General features: G+C 51.6%; 1 protein-coding gene across 1 annotated transcript in view; it reads right to left on the bottom strand.

Moving 5' to 3' along the window:
* The window catches only part of PCNX2 (pecanex 2), a 204,245-nt gene that overhangs the window by 93,056 nt on the left and 92,313 nt on the right, over nt 1-18,876 (bottom strand). The window contains exons 19-21 of the mRNA XM_028531220.2: nt 18,392-18,542; nt 5,888-6,029; nt 2,063-2,240 (exon numbers count right to left, since the gene is read on the bottom strand). Of these exons, the coding sequence (XP_028387021.1) occupies nt 2,063-2,240; nt 5,888-6,029; nt 18,392-18,542 (471 nt within the window). The remainder of the gene's footprint in view (nt 1-2,062; nt 2,241-5,887; nt 6,030-18,391; nt 18,543-18,876) is intronic.

The raw sequence follows: 18,876 nt of genomic DNA, 5'->3' as shown, positions 1-18,876 counted from the left end.
CGGCTCTGTCTGCAGCGCCTGGTGTTTTCATTGGTGCTTCTGAGAGGTTATGGCGGTGGCAGCCGGATGCCAGCAGCAAAGCAATTTCCATGGGTTTAGGTTGAGACTGTGTCCCAACAGGTCCCGCTGCCCATGTGATGCCCAGGACACACTCAGTGTCCTCGTGGACATGAAAGAACAAAAGTGACCACAACTCCTGTGTCTCCCCCAGCGGGCCTTTCTCCAGGCACCCGGCGGGCCACGTGCGGTCAGCGGCACCACTCTCGGCTGACCAGTGGGCCTAGTGGGGGCAGGCCCCGTGCTCCATCCAGCAAACGCACAGCACCGCCCCTGCCACAGGCACAGGGTCGTTTAGAAGCCACCCTCTTTAGGCTTTTACAGCGAGACCCTCCCTGCCCCCTGCCACTCGGATGGGCCCCGGGGCCTCTCACTGCACGGGATGGTGCTTCACCAGAGAGATCGGCGCGGGAAACTGGCTGCACTCCGCTCCGTACTGGGCAGCGGGTGATGCTTTTTCTCTCCATACACTAGCTTCAAAAATTCCGCCTGGTTACCTGAAAAGCATGTTCTACTTGAAAACTCCTTTTACAGTTATATTAATTAATCTTTGAAACACCCCCAGTGAGACTGGCACCATTCTCTTCCATTTCAAAGACACTGAGGTTCAGAAAGAAAAACCAGTATCACCATGTCAAATGCACACAAAGGCAAAGGCAAGAATTCAACCCGTCCCGGCACACTCTGCAACTGATAATGAGCTCCTGCCCTCGTGAGCGGTGAAATTATTTACAATACCCTCATAAATGCTTTGAGAATCACAAGGCAATAATTGTACATTGATTATGTGAGATAACGGGAATTTACACATCATTAAGGAAAACGGGATACGGAAGCCTGGGACCCGAAGCATCAAAACAATGAGACAGTTCATCAAGACCAGAGAGAATTCAGACAGAGAACGACTGTGTGTGGGCAAGGCCAGGGTCTCAGCATCACAGGTGGAGATGGGGCAGGCTGCAGGAGGAGGAGCAAGGAGCAAATGACAAGTGACACACGGAGAGACTCAGACACTCCTTGACCAGAGTCATAACCCCCCCCCACACACACACATCCATGGGGTGACATCATTAATTATGGCGTTTTCCCCAAAAATCTGAGCATTTTGAGTTTCTCTTCCCTACAAGAAGCAGAGAGAAAGCCAACAGGAGGAAAGAATAAGTAATAATAAGAAAAAATAACATAACTGATTCAAAAAGGGTAAAAAGTGATGTTTTGGGGAAAAAACCTTTAAAATACAAAAATCATTCATCAGAAGGGGCAGTTGTCAGTTTGGTGGCTCTCAGGGCAGAGAGCAGCATGTGAGGAGGCCGGTCTGGAAGGGGCGCTCCCTCAGCTGACCCACCAGGGGTCGCCCCCAACTCCCCCTCCTGCCTGGGCACAAGCCCGGCTCAGTCCCGGTGCCCAGTGGACGAGCGCCCAGAGGACTCTGTCTCCCTCCCGTCAGACGTCCGACCCCGTCCCACACGCCTGCCTGAGCGGCAACGAGGGCTTCTCCCTGCCCACATGAGATCTGCCAGCCAGTGGAATCGCGCCCTGAGACGAGCTGGGGAACGGAGATAGCCAGGGGACCTAGCTCTCAGCGGCAGGTCTCAGGCTGACCTGGAAAGGCAGAGCACTTGCTAAGGAAGTGAGTAAGTAAGGAGGGAGGGAGGAAGGAAAGAGGAAACTAAAAAAAAAAAAAAGTTAATACCTGGTTGCTAATCTTTAATTTACAGCCTTTGAGATGTAGGAAAGTTCTAGAAAGAGACCGTTAGTGACAAAAGATCATAAACTTTCAAGCAACACGAATGGCTAATTCATAGTAATTAGTGATTTTGGCAAATAACTCGGCATATTTATATTTCGTGGGGGATGTTCTTGAAATGGCAGCAGGCGTGTAACACACATACATAATTCAATAGAATTTCACGACATATTTAAAAAAATATTTCAACTCTTACACCGTTTGATGCGGAGCGCACCTGTCGCATTCTAAAACGAAGAGAAACGCTCACTGACTTGCCTTGCTGAACACGATGGACACCACGAAGAAATCGAGCAGGAAACCCTCGGAAAGGGCCTTGCAGTCAAAGTGGAAGAAGACGGCGGTGAAGCCCAGGCGCGCGAACTGGTGGGCGGGGCTGCAGAAGGAGGCGCGCAGCAGCTTCATGCCGGCCACGATCATCAGGAAGATGTCCCAGCTGTCGGGGCAGAAAGGAAGAAAGTCACCAAGGATGCTGGGCCAACAGCGGGGCCAGCGACAATGGCTAACATTTCTTAGGTGTTCACTGTGCATCCTGCGCTTTGTACACACAGAGAGCCCAGTTGGGGGGCCCGGCGATTACCCTCCCTTGACGGAGCGGTAAACCGAGTCTCAGAGCTGCAGTCCTTCCTCCAAGCGCTCACGGGCGGAGCCGGGATTCAAACTCAGCCCTCGGGGCCCTGCCACACGGAGTCTGTGCTAGAGGCGGCTCCTCCCCACTGCATGCTTCTCACTGTCCCCTGTCCCCCGAAAGGACACCAGCTCCTTGGAGCCGATCTGAAGGCAGGGCCAGGTTCCACGGAGAGCTTGAAGGCAAGGGAGAAATCAGCGCACGCTGTCCCTGTCCGGTCGGCTCAGCAGACGCCTTTATTATAAAAGAATCTCACTGAGGCAGTGATGTAATAGTAGTCAATATCAAATTCTGGAAAGAGGAAAAACCCACTATCTTAATCAAGCCGTCCTGACTCTTACACATTAACTCCCAGTATTTCTCAGCATCTCTTGTCATTCCAACGTGCACAAGCTCCCTGGTCTCCCTTTCTTTCTGCTGAAAATGATGTCATCGACATTCTGCCCCTGTGGCCTCTTCAGTCGCAGAGCTGACCGCGGCGGTCAGCAAAGCCAGACCAGGACTTGGCTTCCAGGACTGACCTGAACGCTCTTGCCCAGGGAGGCAGGTCGGTGACCGGCGCAGGGAGGAGCGTGTGCTGCGTGTGCAGGTCCACCAGGTCACGAGGTCAGCCGTGAACAGCCTACCGACCATGAGGCTGGACAGTCCACGACAGCAGCTCGGGACGGCCTAACAGAGCACCCCCTGCCCGAGGGTCTGTCCTTCTGCAGGAGGCTTTGCACGTTGTAACCAGATGCCCCCAACTAGAACAGCCTCTTTGGAAGCATGAAAGAAAGACAGAGGTGGGAACGCTGTGCAGAGAACGGGGGCACCTGAGAGTGAGAGATGCCTTCTTTTTCTGGCTAAACACATAAAACTGGGACGTGCCTCATGCTCCCAGAGCCCAGAGGGACCCTGGGCTCAGGACCTAATGTCCCAGGAGGAGGTCATTTAAAAAGGGCTGTCAAAGTCTCTGCACCTGTCAAGTGCAAAACTGTCACGTTGTCATCCAAAAGGTCTAATGCTGGTGATTTCCATTCGCCATGATTCACGCACCCTCAGACCCAGGGCTGTGACTGTTCCTGCTCTTCCCCCGATGCCCATGAAGTCTGCCTGAGGCCCCCCGGGAAGCACTGGCCCTGGGTCACAGGCAGGTCTCGGGGGAGTGGGGACGCTTTCACGGGACTGCACAGAGAGCCCTCGGCTTTCCCACGGTGCGGCTGACCGTGGCTCCTCCACTCACCGAGGCGATGATCGGTGCGAAAGTCTGCCCGTGGGCCCGGTTGTCCTTGACAACAGCCCCAGGTATGTGCAGGGGTCCCCGTGGGATAGCCAAGGCCCTTGCAGGGACCCCAGTGACACGTGTCTCAGGACTAGGGATGTCCTGGTGTTCAGGGGAGCTGGCTGATTTCTGGGTTGTTCAAGCCAAAGCTGGATGAACGAGCACTAACTCTGAATTCTACGTGCCTTTGGCCACAACAGATCGTGTTCAGGTTCCGTTTAACAGTGAGGACGGGTTAAGGCTGTGGTAGGTCTGGGGGACTGACGTGATAGCCTTTGCAACACAGTGACAGTAATGGTTTCAGTTACAGATTCACAGTCACAGGCTTAGCTGAAGGCTTTATAAATGCTTATGTACTGATCGGTGACCAACGGCCTGGGACAGTGGCAAAGCACCCACTTAGGTCAGGCCGGGAACTATAAATACCTAACGAGACACCATGACTCACCGACGTGGTCACCCATCCATTCCTCCCTTCATCACCGCATGCTAGGGGGCTGGTACAGACAGCTGGCTAAGGAGCATTGCCTGCTGTTAAACAGCCCACTGCCTGACTGTCGGGTGCAGCAGTTCTCAGGAAGCTCGAAACAGGTCTCCAGGTGAGCCTGATGGGCGGCCTCCGCTGTCCTGCTTCAGAACGGCCGGTCTAGGGGGTGCTTGACATCTTGGGGGACTTTCTTTTTACGTCTTCAGATGGATGCCTCGAGTGTATAAAAAAACGATCAGCTTTGAACTCTGAGAAAAATAATTCTGTGGGTGTCATCTGAAAGTTGAGAATACCTGAAGGTACGTAAGTAAGGTGATACTTCTGTCTGCAGCATCGGGAAAAAATTACAGGGATTAGACAATGAGTTTACTTTGAACTGGACCCTCTCTGCACCGTGTATTGGAGTCTGTCGGATTCTCAACCTTTGCGTCCATCCTCTGCCAACAGCGAGAGTGGCTTGGCCCCCACCTGCACCTATTCCTGATGCTGGGACGGAGAACTTGAGACCCTGTAGCTCAGAACTCCAGGCAGCACTGGTACCTCCTCTGCTGCTCTGGTTCTGATCGCGAGCCCTCACCCTAGAAACGGAGGGTCTGCCTTGTTCGAGGTGGGAGGTGACCCCAGGGCCAGCCAGGATGGCGCCACACTGGAAGCACCTGCCACAAGGAGGGGGACTTCATGTTCCAGATGCAGAGTCACCCCTGGATCGGGCCGCACCCAGACTATACAAGGGGTCTCTAGCCCCACTGTCCAGCTCCTTGATCCAGTGAGATGAATTTTGTCCCGGGACCTGAAGGTCAGGACTTTAAGCACCGAAAGACATGGACTTCTTGCCCTGGCCTAAATGAACCAGGTCTGGATGGGAAGGAAGGAGGGGTCAGGAAGGTTATGGGATCATTCCTTTTAGGGTCTGCCTTGTGTGACCATGAACTTACTCAAAGTCCAGTATTCAAATGCCTTTGAGCTTAGCTTGCTCAATCTTTGGCAAACGTTCAAGAATCTGTCCTCCTCTTACCCTGAAAGGAAGAGCAGGTTTGAATTCACCTGCCTGTGAGTATAGACATCAGGGCTGAGTTGGGCAACGCGACTAATAAGCAAATCTGGGGAAGAATCTCTTTCACGGCCTTCTCCTCTGACAACTTACTTAACCAGAAACTTGAACCTTTTGTCAGGAAGACAAATCCACAGATAATCCAGCGGATTTCCATTTGTAAATTCAGAGTTAACTCTCATATATGAGACCAGTAAGTCAACTGTGCATTGTTAACGCTTCGCAAAGGCGTGGCATCCTATACAGCACGACGTCTCTGTGCTCCATTTTTGTGACGGCGATGCTTCTCCTGATCAATGCGGAGAGCGCAGCGACAGCCGCTCAGGCACAGGGTGACAGAGTACTTGCTAAAGGAACTGACGCGAGGCAGGACCCCCAGGAAGCCCGGAGTCGCACTGGCCTTCTGTCACCGCACCAGGGCTCACTCAGCCTGCAGGACGACTTTCAGATGCACCGACATTTATTCCCAGTGTCACGTCCAGCAGGTCCAACTTCCCTGCGCCCCAGTCCCTCTACAAATGACCGCCAGCTCCTCAGAGTTTGACTAAAGGACACCATAGAAGATGCCGTCTGCTGAGCCTGCTTAGAGACAATTCACTACGTTTTAAAAACATTAGGAGCCGGATCGCTGGGAGAACAAACCATTATTCACTTACTGCGTCCCGAGTCTCCGGTGGTTACTTATTGAAAAGGCATCAATAGTGAGGGCGTTCAAAATGATTGCTGGGTACAAGACATATTTTTCAAAACACTGAAGCCAAACGTAGAGTCTTTCGAACCACATTAAATGGGCGAGATCTGAAAGAAACACAAAAACCGCTCAGAATGGCCATTGGTCAAATTATTTGCCTTCAAGTACGTGTGATAATAAGTAGTATCTCCCTTTCATTCAAAAGCTGCTGGTTCAGAGCTCCAGACACTAAACGTGGTACGCCAATGCAGCTTGTAGGCAGCGACTCTTAGCTGTGTGTCTACACAGCTCATGAATAGTAATACATAGAGATATAGGCCGGCACCCCGATTTCTCAAGTCAGTTGCTTTGCCCACATATAATTAGGGCCGAGACCAATGAACTAACACCCACCATAACATGCAGGCATCTCAGACAAGTGAAGGGCAGAAAGCAAGCCCGCCTTCTCTTAAGCTTGGGGTCCCTTGGGAGGTGGGGGCTCGTTTCTGGGCTCTTCTCTACTCCTCTTTAGTCTTTCAATTCACAACCAAATTTCTGGTAACATGCAAGTAAGAGAAAGCTGACCCCAATCCCTTATCACTGTGAGTGTGTGATTCGCCATCAAGGATGCGCCATGGAGATACTCAACAGAATCTTTTGCAGAAAAAAATGTTTAATTTTCATATGCTCCAACTTCTCATTTTTTTTCCTTTTCAAGTCTTTGTTGTTCTGCCCTGGAGACCAAAAGCGTGACCCTGTTCTCCCATTTTCCTCGGAGACGTTGGCTGTTTTCTTCTCCTCATGCAGCTCTGCAAGCTCTCTGGAACTGACGAGTGTGTCTGACGCACGGGGTCAAGACTGATGGGCTTCCATGCGGGGATGCAACTGACCATGGCCGTTAACTGGAAGTAACTCCCATCTGCCCCTGCACGGCAGGGACCCGTGCTGTTTTACGTCCTTCGTCCCTGAGGGAAGCCCTCCTAGAAGGTCCTTCCACATTTCCTGCTGGAGAAGCTCCTCCTCGGGTTACAGAACCAGGCATCTGCCCTCTGCAATCCTCCCTGACAGCCCCCTGTACAGTCACTTCCAGGGAGCTCAGGGGCCGGGCGTGGGAGGCGTCTCATCTATCCCAGCCAGGGTCACCCCACATCAACACTGTTTAGAAATGTCAGCATGTGGTGAGAGTAACAAGGAGCCGTGCAAGGTCCGTTTTTACTCGGCTTTATTACTGTTTCTAATTAGAAACAATACCCACCCCCTTCCGGTCTGCTCCCAGCAGACACCACTCCCCTCACCGCCGTTTCCCCGCCTTCGGGACTCCGCTCCACCACGTGCCCGGTGCCAGGTGTTTGCCAGACGCTGAGCCCAGCTTTCTGCACTTACGACCTTTAGTTTTAAGGCTAAAGATTTTATTCTTTTATGTCGTCATGGAGCACTGGGACTCCGCAACTACAGTATCTGTCACATCGAAGAACCAGTATTCATTTTAATATTAATCTCCCCACTAGGACCGTGGGTTTGTGGAGAGTAAGTGCCATGTCTTAAATGGTTTAATGGTTCAGACACCTAGCAGAATGCCTCCTGGCCAAGAGCTGGGGTTCAGTCAATGTTCATTTGTTATCTCATCATGTTTAGTGGCTGGGGACGGGCAACAACTAAATGGAACAAGGCGGAACTAAAATGCAGCCTCTCAGCCCTGGCTGGCGTAGCTCAGTGGATTGAGCGCGGGCTGGGAACCAAAGTGTCTCAGGTTCGATTCCCAGCCAGGGTACATTCCTGGGTTGCAGGCCATAACCCCCAGCAACCTCACATTGATGTTTCTCTCTCTCTCTCTCTCTCCCTCTCTCTCTCTCTCCCTCTCCCTGCCTTCCCTCCCTAAAAATAAATAAATCTTTAAAAAAATTAAAAAAAATGCAGCCTCTCAGAATTATTATTTTTATTACAAAGCGAAAACCACCCCCACTAAAACATATTAAACATTTCCCGTTTCAGCCTGTCACAGAGTACAACCAATCAGAGCTAGGCTTCCTTCTACCCGAAATCACTTTTCCTGATTTCCTGATTTGCCGGTGATCCTCGGGGTCGGACTGAGGCGGCTGCACGGACTGCAGTCCAGCCGGCCTGTAAAAATGCATTTCTGGAGTCCCATCAACGCGTGTCACCAACTCAGAGAAACACGACAGCCTCAGCTAGGCTCCTGCGAGAATATGTAGATTAGGAGAAACGAAACGGAAGCCAAGCGCATCCGGTGGTGCTGATGGAGAAACACGTGAATCGGAAAACACGTCTGAGCGGCTCGTCGCCGCAGAGGCCCCGGGCGCTGTGTCGGGGAGGGGCCTCGCGAGGAGACTTTCAAATGCTGCCGCTTCTACTTTTGGAAGAAGACATTTTCCAGTGAGTGGGCATAAGGTCCATTCAAGTGCAGGGGGGACACAATCCCATTTCGGTCGACAAGGATTTACCGTGGGTAATGATCATGAATATGGGTTTGCTGTAAGGATTTAGGTTCGCCCATCCTAGGAACACCTAAAGCAATGAATTTCAAATACTCGGAAATCGCTAATGATCTCTGAACTCACCATCCACGTCTTTCCAAATATCTGAAAGCAAAGGCACTTACTCAGTGAGACTTGAGCTGTGTGCATGCGTGTGTGTGCAAGTGCACATGAGAAACTATGCCACAGACACAACTTTAAGGCCCGTACGTGGCTGGGACGCTCAGGCTGCGGGGAGTCTGGGGCTGCGAGCACCGCCCTGCAGTCCGACCTTGGGACCGCGAGGCGCAGGCACTGCTGCGTTCAACTGCGCATGATCCATCCCTTTTGTGAACGGCTAAGACCCAGGATTCGGGGGTAACAACTGCATCTCCTGTTAGACACGATCAAGGTGATGGCTACAAAGGAGGTCTCTGTTGGGCTTTTGAAGGCTACAAAGAACTTGTAGGGAACTAGAAACGATTCATTGCTATGCTTCTAAAGCCTCTACTGTCCTTGGAACAGCTCCTTGGTCACAGTAACCGTGAAGACTGAGTCAGGAGCCACGCGGCCCGTGTAATTCAGCGCCGGTTCACCACGAGGCACAGCAGCGGGGAGATGCAGAGGACCCCTGTGGATGTGGAAGTGTGACGTGGAAGCCTCACACGCCTCCCCCTGGGTCTGGACGGAGAGCCGAGAGGACAGCGAATGCATCCCGCGCTGCCTGCTCACACCAGCGAGCACAGCGATGCGTGGTGCACTCTGAGTGTGAAGGGGAACATGTTAGGTACAAATCCACCCCAGGCACGTTCAGCACAACATCCAGCCGAAGGCGGGTGGAGAAGGATGCGGAAAGGGAGTTAAAACCAATATCTGGGCGCGACAGCAGAGAGCAAATCCCAGAGATCACCCACGCCAAACTTCCGATTTCAGGTTCTGCTAACCTGCATACCGAAAGGAAATTCATTTCAATTTAATTCTTATATATCTCAGGAATCTCCCCGCCAAGTTCAGCGATTTATTCCAATGACACGTGATGACATCTAGATCACAGAACACGTTTTACAGACGGATCGAACTCGTACTGAATGTTCCCCTTCGGGGGTTGAGGGGAAACAAACGGGAAAGACGAGCAGACGCGAGAGCCCAAAGCTCTGCATTCCACGAGGCTGAAGCTGAATCCTTGTCACAGCGTGGCCATTACAGGCTAATGAAAAGGAATGCTCACACATGCAATAACATAATAAATGCATTTCTTAAGTCCCCAAACTACCTCGGTATTCATACAAAGTCAAGTTAAAGAAAATCTCTGAGACTGTATTTCACAACTGCCTTTCTGTAATGTCCTAAATATGCAGAGAGACCACAGAAAGACATCGCTTTAGCATCACGATGTCCCTTTTCCCTGGAATATCAGGCCCTTGAGGAAAATAATGCAGACTAACAATGCCATTTTGCAAGTTCCTGCGCGACTTAAGATGGAACATGCTGCATTTTCTCAAAGGCTTTTTGGGTTGGGTTTTCTTTAGCTTATGTTATTACACTGAGTCCCTCTCAGTAATTTTTGGTTAAAAGTTCACCCAAAATCCTCAGGATGTTTTTATCCTTAGGAAGGTAATTTTCTTGAATCCGAACCCTGAATTACGATGGAAGCCGCAAGGACTCGAGGCTCCTTGCCTTGCGGGGCCCAGATGTGCTCAAAGCTCTTCTGCGTGGGTGCAGCTCAGCCCCTGGCCCTGCCACCCGAGGCGGCCAAGACAGAGACCCTGCAGGATGGAACGGCCGCCCACTGGGAGCCTGATTCCAGGGTAGGTGACCGTCCTTAAATGGAGAGCAAATCGCATCGCCCTGTCGCTCCAAGCCCTAGAATCCTGTTCAGGATAAACCTGGGGTCCTCTGGTCCTCCCCGTTCCCATTAACCAACGCTGGGGATGCCGGCGGTTTCTTCTTGGGCCTGGGATCCGCTCCCTCCACTGAGGGCTAACCCCCTCTTCACCTCCAGGCCTAACATCAAATGCCACCTCCTGAAAGAAGCCATTCCTTTCTCTCTCAAATCCAAATGAGAGCCCCTGTATACTCCTTCCGGGCCCCTACACTTCTCCTGCAAGAAAGAGCCAGGGCTGTCTTTCTGCATCACATTCAGCATTTTGCACCGCACCCGCTCCTTGGGTGCCACTCAGCACCTCCAGGTGACATCCCTAATTGACTGATTAACAACCTGATCAACTAAGCAGACCCCCAGAGAATGAAGTCTGGGGAGAAGCTGGGGCTCCTGCAGGGGACGCAGCCTGCCTTGCAGGGGTCCGGATCGATTCCCGGCTGACGACCTTCCCTTTCTCCAAAGGCCCCCCCCACACCCCACAGCCCCGAGAGGCCGCGGTGGCCTCGCCCCCAGTGGCTGCCCGGCCTTCCGCACAGTCCCTCACGTGTGATGACTTTTCTATGAACATCTGTGAACAAATTGATGAGCATGATCGGGTTCAACATCATGACAAACCTCTCAGAGAGGAAGACAAGGCGGTGAGGAGCAACATCTGGGAATCAGAAAATTAACGTGTCCATTTTTGAAGGAATTAAATGTTTCAGTTGTTTCCTCAGTGGCTTTTGATTTGGGGGCCATGTTTAGACAACTCTTCCTCTCCAACCAAGATTCTATAACTTGACCAATATTTTTTTGCAGTGCTACTCTTGTTCCTTAATTTTTCTTCTACTTTAAAAAGTTTTTTAGAGATTTTATTTATTTATTTTTAGAAGGAAGAAGAGAGGGAGAGAAATATCAATGTGTGGTTGCCTCTCACGCACTGCCTACTGGGTACCTGACCTGCAACCCAGGCATGTGCCCTAGACTGGGATTCAAACCAGCAACCCTTTGGTCCACAGGCTGGTGCTCAATCCACTGAGCCACACCAGCCAGGGCATAAAAAATTTTTCAAAACGCATCTTCAATCCACCCGGAATTTCATTTGATATGAAGTCTAACTCAGTTTTATAAAATGTTTAGCTCCTATTCCCAAAACCATCCCAGCGACTTCGTCATTAGCCCGGTGGGAATGAAAATGAGTCCCTGCCACCTCTCTCCTCGAAGGGCTGGAGAAGCTCTGCAGAGAGTCTGTGCAGTAATGGGCTTTCTCCTCCTGGCAACAGCAGTGGAGTCGTGTTCACAACGCTCACCGGCAGACGGTTAGGATGGCCTTCCACAGCCTCTCTCTGTGGGCGCGCAAAGGGGGAAACTCCCTGGTGGAACAATCGTCTGGCCACGAGCGAGGGTCACGCTGTCACTCGCTCTGCCCTCCCCACACCTGGCCCAGCAGCCAGGACACAGCAGGTGCCCCGTGACCGCCAGGCTCGCCAGACCAGAATTCTTCTCAAGTGCGTAGTGACGTGTATGCTACTTAAACCACAAGATTATTTTAAAACACCGTCCCTATTTCCCCACCTGGCACCCCCATCTATTATCCCGTCATAAAGTGCCGTGATGAGGGTTAGGCTGCTTCAGATAAAGCCTCAACCACTGCTGCTCGGAGAATCTGAGTCGGGACTCATCACAGTGGCCCCACTGGCCCGGCCGGGTGCGCAGGCCCAGGGGGCTGTCTGATGCAGGGGTGCCCGCCCGCGCATTCACGGCTACATTCCAAGACTTCCTGATTGTCAGGGTTAGTTTTCCTGCTTCTCCAGTGACTGACCATTGCCTTTACTTCCACATTGTCTGGGGTTTGTCTGCAGCTGGAAGAACCCCAGCAGGCACTTGGGTGAATGCCCGTGACCTGGAGAGCTGGAACCAGAGTTGGCGGATGACTACTGAGCTGTCTCCAAGCCCTTCCCCTAGCTCCATCCCCAAGCCTGTCCCCTCCCACTGCTCCAGCCCCCTCTGCCCTGCCCCTCTCGGGCGCAGGTAACTGGATTCCACTTTTCTTTCTTCCTGCTGCGGTGCCAGCCGGTGGTACTGCCAGTCCCAGCGCCCCTCCAGCCTGTGGAGGCTCGCACAGGAAAATAACTTTCCTGACGGAGCACACGGACTCCAGCCCAGCCAGAGTGAGGGAGGAGTGGGGCCAGGCAGGCAGGAGAGAAAGGGCAGAAAGAGAGTGTGCCTGGGAATGAGAGCCGACTGCACAGTTAATAAGGCCAGCTCCCAACGGGCAGCCTGTGTCTGACATACCAGCGCACAGCTCTTCCTTGGCATTTGGAATACACGCTCCTATAGAAGCATTGCAACAAATGGGACCATGCAGCCCACTGGCTCTGGTTCAGTTTGCGCTTCAGACTATTTTAGTCGCTTTGAATTAAAGAGGCTTTAGAGGGTTTTCTGGGTCTCTAACCGCCCGCTGCAGCTAGCATCTCTTCATGGGGGAGAAAAGGGGGTACAGAAGATGTTCCCCCAGAACTGTGTCATCTCCTCGGCACAGACACACGGACACACGGACGACAGCTCCCCAAGACCCTGGCACAGCCTTTATGTCCTGAAATCAGACAATCGTCTGGCGCTATATACATTTCAAAAGATTTTTACATGTATTATCCAGCTGATTGAATCACCACAGAAATTATGTGAACCAGATCATGCAGGCAGTATTATCACCCATTGATCAAAAATTTCACAACCGCGGCACGTGGACATCCAGAGCATAACGGGCCACCAGCTGCCTAGCACAACGGGCGAGATGGGCGTGAAGGAAGGCGCGAAATGATGGGGAAGAGGACGAGGGGCGTGCGCTCACTGAGCGAGTTCTGCCTGCTGAGGCCTGTGCCGAACGCTCAGCGTTTACTATCTTGATTAATTTCATCGCCCAGCAAGCCTCTGTTGTAGGAACTCCAATCGCAGATGGGAAAACTGAATCGCAATGGTTAAACACAACCAACGTGACACAGCCAGGATCCGAACCAGCCGAGACCATTCCAAAGCCTGTTCTTCGGGTCATGACGATTTAACTCCCTCCTAACCTTCCCAAAAGGCCTGGTCCCATACAAAGTACCAGGAGTCGGGAAGACATCTGACTTTTCAACAGCAGCAATGGAAGCTGGGAGACCATGGGCCCTTCCCTTGGAATTCTGGGAGGAGCACTTACATCCTCACAGGCTTCACATTACAGACCACCCAACTGAGTGCAAAAAGAATGAACTGCTTTGACATGGCCAAAGTCTCAGGAGTTTCCTTCCCATGCATGCTTTTCTGCAATGGCTGGAGGGCGAGTCTCCTTCAAAATGAGGAAGGAACAAGGAACAAGTGGCGTAGATTCTTGGAGAGAGTCTGGGGGCGGAGCTCAGAGATGACCTGACAGGCTTCCTGGGCGGAAACTGAGCGGAGAGGTGCCTTTCACAGCTTTTAGGAGAGCGAGCAAGGGCTCCATCAGAACTAACAAGCAAGGAAACATAATCGTGCTACACGGTGGCGTTAGAAATGAACACAATTAGACTCGCCAGTCAAAAAAAGCTGAGCCTGTTCAACAAAAACTAAAACTACCTTGGGAGCAAGGGAGAAAGTGTTAACATAGAAGGAAAGATATGAGAACAACACTTTCTTTTTTGTGACAGGAAGTCAGTAGAAAGGTAAATCTGAAATATGGAGAAAAAACAGAATATGCACATTATTTGCAAGAATCATGGTAAATACCAGAAGTATCTAAAGAGAAGAAAGCAATGCTCTCGGGAGAGGAGGCATCAGAGATGGGAAGAAGCTGACAGGGGGCTGCTGCTTTTCACTACTACTCGCTCTGTGTTATTTTTAACACTGTGTGTTACTCTGATATGAATGGAAAATACATTAGGAAAAGCGGTATCTCTCAGAGCCCGTGTCTCTCACACGCAGACACCAGTCTGTCCGCAAACGGGCAGGCAAGATCTGCTAAAACGCACAGTAAGTCTCATTTAAGAATTATGAATTCATGACTCATCTGTGAATTAGTTTCGTAAGCAAATTTTTAAAATTACAGTTTAAAAGATTTTCAATTGACATTGTTATGTCTGCAATCTTTTATCCACTTATTCCAATGCAAAATTTAATTCAAAAATAACAGCTTTAGCTTTCTCAGCAATCACATGTTTGCAGAGGAATGAGCCTGTCTGTGTGTGTGTCACTGTGCACAGCACGCTCTACCAGCCTGCAGGAAGCTCTTCTGGTGGATTTACAAAACACTAGTCATTCATTGTACACTCAACCAATATTACTGAACACCTACTATGCACCAGACATTAATACTAAATTACATGATCCCGTATATTTTCTGTCTTGCACGCACATGCAACCAGTTGGAAAAGCTTAACCATGGAATGTGCAATTGATTGGAGGCGCCCCACTGAAGGTCTGGGCCTCCTGCTTCTTGGAGTCTCCTTCAAGGCTCTACGGAGTGCTGGCCCCACGTCACTGCGTGGAGCGACCACGGCTCCTCTGTTCTGGCACAGCCACCCGTTTGCTTGTGAGGTCAGACAATCTTCGCTGACAGGAAATACGTCTTCGTGGTTCTGTCTCACTGGTGCACAGGCCTGGCTTCATGTAGAAACTCAACAATTATTTCTCTGTGATTAGCACAGTCACACACATTTTCTGAGGGAATACACGGGGAGGCAAGTGGAAGCCGACAATGCGCTTACTCTTTATCTCATTCTGTTTTCAACCCAGTGCGTCCTGATTTTATGATAAGAGGGTCATCAAATCAGACCACTTCTATTTTTTTTCATTCTTAAGAGCCCAGAACGATGATATTTCAGAAATTGCTCCTTGCAGGACTAAGTGGAAACGTGACTCAACCCCATTATTCCTTTTCAAAATGACGTAATTCCAGATAACGCACCATGGCGTTGCATACTTGGAACGATCTTATTAATTCATATCAGCCCAATAAATTGAATTAACAAGACAGACTACCACCCAATCCAGCAATTCCACTTCTGACTGTTTGTCTGAAGGAAATAAAAATGCTTAATTTGAAAAGAAAAAACCCCTGACATAATTCCCTTAGGAAATTCGTGGATAAAACAAGTTACTCCTGTTCGAATAGGGGAGACTCAAGGAAGTCATCTGTCTCGAATCATCCCCGTCAGGATGATAGATTTGTTTCATTTTCTAAAACTCCAGTGCTCCTTGCACATACAGTCTCGAAAGTTCCACACTTGACTAATAAGGTGCCATTTGTGAGCTGTCTACTCGATATTTTCAGTATGACTCACTAAGATCGACGGGAAATAGAGCAAAAAAAAAAAAAAAAGGAAGAGCCACCTCACGCATCCACATTTAATGCAACTAACTCAGTCAGGCCCACAGCACCCCGGCGGTTCATCTGACTCCTGAACTGGGATGTGAGTGAGAGAATTTTATGCTTCCAGCTCCGGTGCTGTCGGAGCGCAGAGCTGGGGGCTGGGATGGGGCAAGGCTCATAAATTGGTGTCAGAAGAGAAGAACCGAATCGGCGGTGCTGCAGTGCCTGCCGCTGGCCCCGTTTCAGGGCTGTTTCCAGTGGGTGACGTTCGGCGTGGGACCGGGGGTTCCAGGGACAGCCACAGACTTGCCAGCCCTGCTCTGCCCCCCTCTTCCCAGCCACATGGTCCTGGGACTCCCTGGGAGGCAAGACGCAGCGCCGTCTTCACGCTGAGAGTTACGTGAGCGGCCTGAGCGGCCTGTGCGTGACTGTTGCAGCAGGGGAAACGGACAGCGAAGTGCCTGACAGCAGGAGGCCAGGGAGGGGAGGCCGGCAAACCCGGGACGTGGAAAACACCAAAATGGGTGACAGGGCTTCGGCAAGCTCATGCCAACGTATTTTAAATATTTGGGTTTTGTCCTTCCAAACACATGATTTGGAAGTGCAATGTGCTTTGTGTTTTGTGCCTAATTTGCCCACATTTGGCTAGGTTTCAGGCAGCTCATAAGCGGCTGGCGTGGGCAGGTGAAATAAACATCCGGAGCGTCTGCCCGAGCCTGTGCTGACGTGCACGCCCCCCGCCCCCACCTCCGGACAGAGGCCCCCCGCGCCTGCCTGCTTAGCCACCACCGAAAAGAGGCCACCTGCTCACACTCACCCCGCGTGGTCTGGGACCCCTACTGGAAAGGCCACGCAGCTTTCAAACAGCTAGATGGTTCTGATTTAAACTGGGCTCGGTTAGGTCCAGGGGAGAAAACAACCACGTTAAAAAAAAATCCCGAGATTTAAACTGTCCGCTCTCCTCTGCCAGGGCTGTATCCCGCCTGTGAGCAGGCGCAGTGAGGGGGCTCCAGCCGGAGCTGTCTTACCCGCCTTCTCTCAGCCTGACAAGTTCCCTCTCCTCTCCTGCGCAGGGACAGACAGATGACGTACACACGATGTGTGCTTTCCGCAGTCAAATCCCTACCGACTGCTCACTGATGACGCCAAAATAGCAAGTCACCAAAAGTCGGTCTTTCTCAAGGTTTGGGAAACGACAGGGAAATGTGACCTTCATTTAACACTGCAGAGGTTCTGTAGAGTTCGTCTGCTCGTCACTCCCTCTGCCCACCCACAAGGAGGCGCCCTTCCCACGGCCCTTTCTCTGCAAGGGGGCTGTAAGGTGGACCCACCCCTGTAAATCGCTCCTACCGGAGCCCGGCTTCCTTCAGCGCTTGTAATACTGAGAGTAAGTATTTGCATTTCAGTGGCACCGGACATTGAAAAGAGCATTCAGAACATCCATTACACAGCGTGACCCTCATTCGGTCCTTCCTGTCACACGGTGAAGAGCAAGCCTGAGCCGCCCTCCTGCACCCTCTCAACCCCAAGCTCCCGCAGACCCATAACACCACACTCCTCCACTAACCAAGCCAGTTTTCCTGCTTGGCGGTTTCCAACGAAGGCAGCTCCTCATGGCCTCCCAGAGATGTTCCTTGAAGAAACGCTCTGTATTTTTGATGGCATCGTAAGTGATTGCTTTGTTTCTTTTCATTTCTATTAACCCCCATCCCTCCCCCTACGGCCACACTAGGCTACTGAGGCTACTGATGACAAACCCAGCTGGGTCCAGGGTGCTCCTGGGGCTCAGCAGACCCTGCTGCCCCTCACGGCCCCTTGTGTCTGGGCGTGGGGACGACCAGATACCCGACTCAGCAACAGAGAAGTTACAGCGGGCCAGACCAGCGACGTTCAAGCCGTGTGCCACAAGAGTTTTTAACATGCAACACCTATTTGGTCAGGGGCACTGACTTCTTTTCCCTTAAGTCCGTCAAATAAAGAAACGACAACAATACAACAATGGCCATCTGGTATGGTTGAATCAAAATTATATCTATTTTTTTTTCTCAGACTGGCAAAAAAGATATTTGTTGGTGTGCCGCAGAAGTTCAGTCATAGTTTCCATGTGCCGCGGGATGGAGAAGGTCAAAAGTCACCGGGCTGCGAGGTTCTGTGCGGAATCAGCAGCATCAACTAGTTGTACACTGTAGCTATAAACTGTCCCCGATGACTGGGAGGTGTCCGCAATGAGGACACGCCAATCCTCCTGCTGTCTGTCCACCACGGAGCCGGGGGAGGCCGGGCAGGGGAATCCCTGGAGAGAAGCTGTGACACCGCCGGGATTACGGGCAGGTCCACGATCCGGCCAGAGGCAGCCCCGGAACCTCTAAGTCGGGCAGGTCTAGGTGTAGGTGAGCAAAGCCAGTTCAAGTTCAAGGGTTCAGGGTCCTGAAGGTCAAAAGTCAGTCTCTGCCACATCCCCACCTCCATTTGCAGAGGATGGGAGGACCGTCAACTGATGCTCCCGTTGGCTCCCTCCCAGTCACCCTAACTGGAATAGCACAGCTTTCAGTTCCGAGTGATGTAAAATTCTTCCTCAGAGCTAAAGACCAATCACCGTTTTCATAAAACATGCCTCTAACGGACTCTTGCTCTGGGCACAATCAGAGTACTCCAAGGAACACACGCTTCCTTCCTGAGTGTGGTGAAACACACGTGATGTAACATCTACCCCTGTAACCAAGTTCAAGTGCACAGTTCTGCGGCCCTAAGCACATTCACGTTCCAATGCCCGCTCCCCGGCTCGAGGTTCACCCGGCACTCCGTGGTGTTCCGGAGGACACTAACCTTGCACTTCCCGTTGCCGATACTCGCGGCTCTTAAGGACGGGGTGTGACATCCACATCCAGGGGTGGTGCTTGCGGAGCTGAGGGAGCAGGTAGTGGGTGACGAACCCCACGGCGCCGGCCAGGACGAAGAGCACCACGCTGAGGAACGGCTGCGAGAACCGAGGGCAGGCCTATCTCACCATTCGGTGTGGGGACAGGGCAGGGCCGCCCAGGAATGACTCCGGACACGACCGCCCTTCCCCGTTTTCCTCTTAAAGGACAGGCACAAACTCAGGTCTTGCTTCAGCCCTTGAACATCTCCTGAGACCCGTCCCTGTGCTGAGAAGCACCGAGAACCACCGGCATGGGGTGGAGAACTGGCCAGGGGAAGTCCAGAGGCTGGGAGATTCTGCCCACTGGGATACTTTTTTTTTTAAAGAAGGGGTGAAGAATCACAAAATTAGACTTTTCCACATTGAAACATTTTTGTACAGAGACAGCAAC

Source organism: Phyllostomus discolor, chromosome 15 (genome assembly GCF_004126475.2).
Source record: "Phyllostomus discolor isolate MPI-MPIP mPhyDis1 chromosome 15, mPhyDis1.pri.v3, whole genome shotgun sequence".
Classification (NCBI taxonomy): domain Eukaryota; kingdom Metazoa; phylum Chordata; class Mammalia; order Chiroptera; family Phyllostomidae; genus Phyllostomus; species Phyllostomus discolor.
This window is presented reverse-complemented; position numbering and strand designations above follow the sequence as displayed.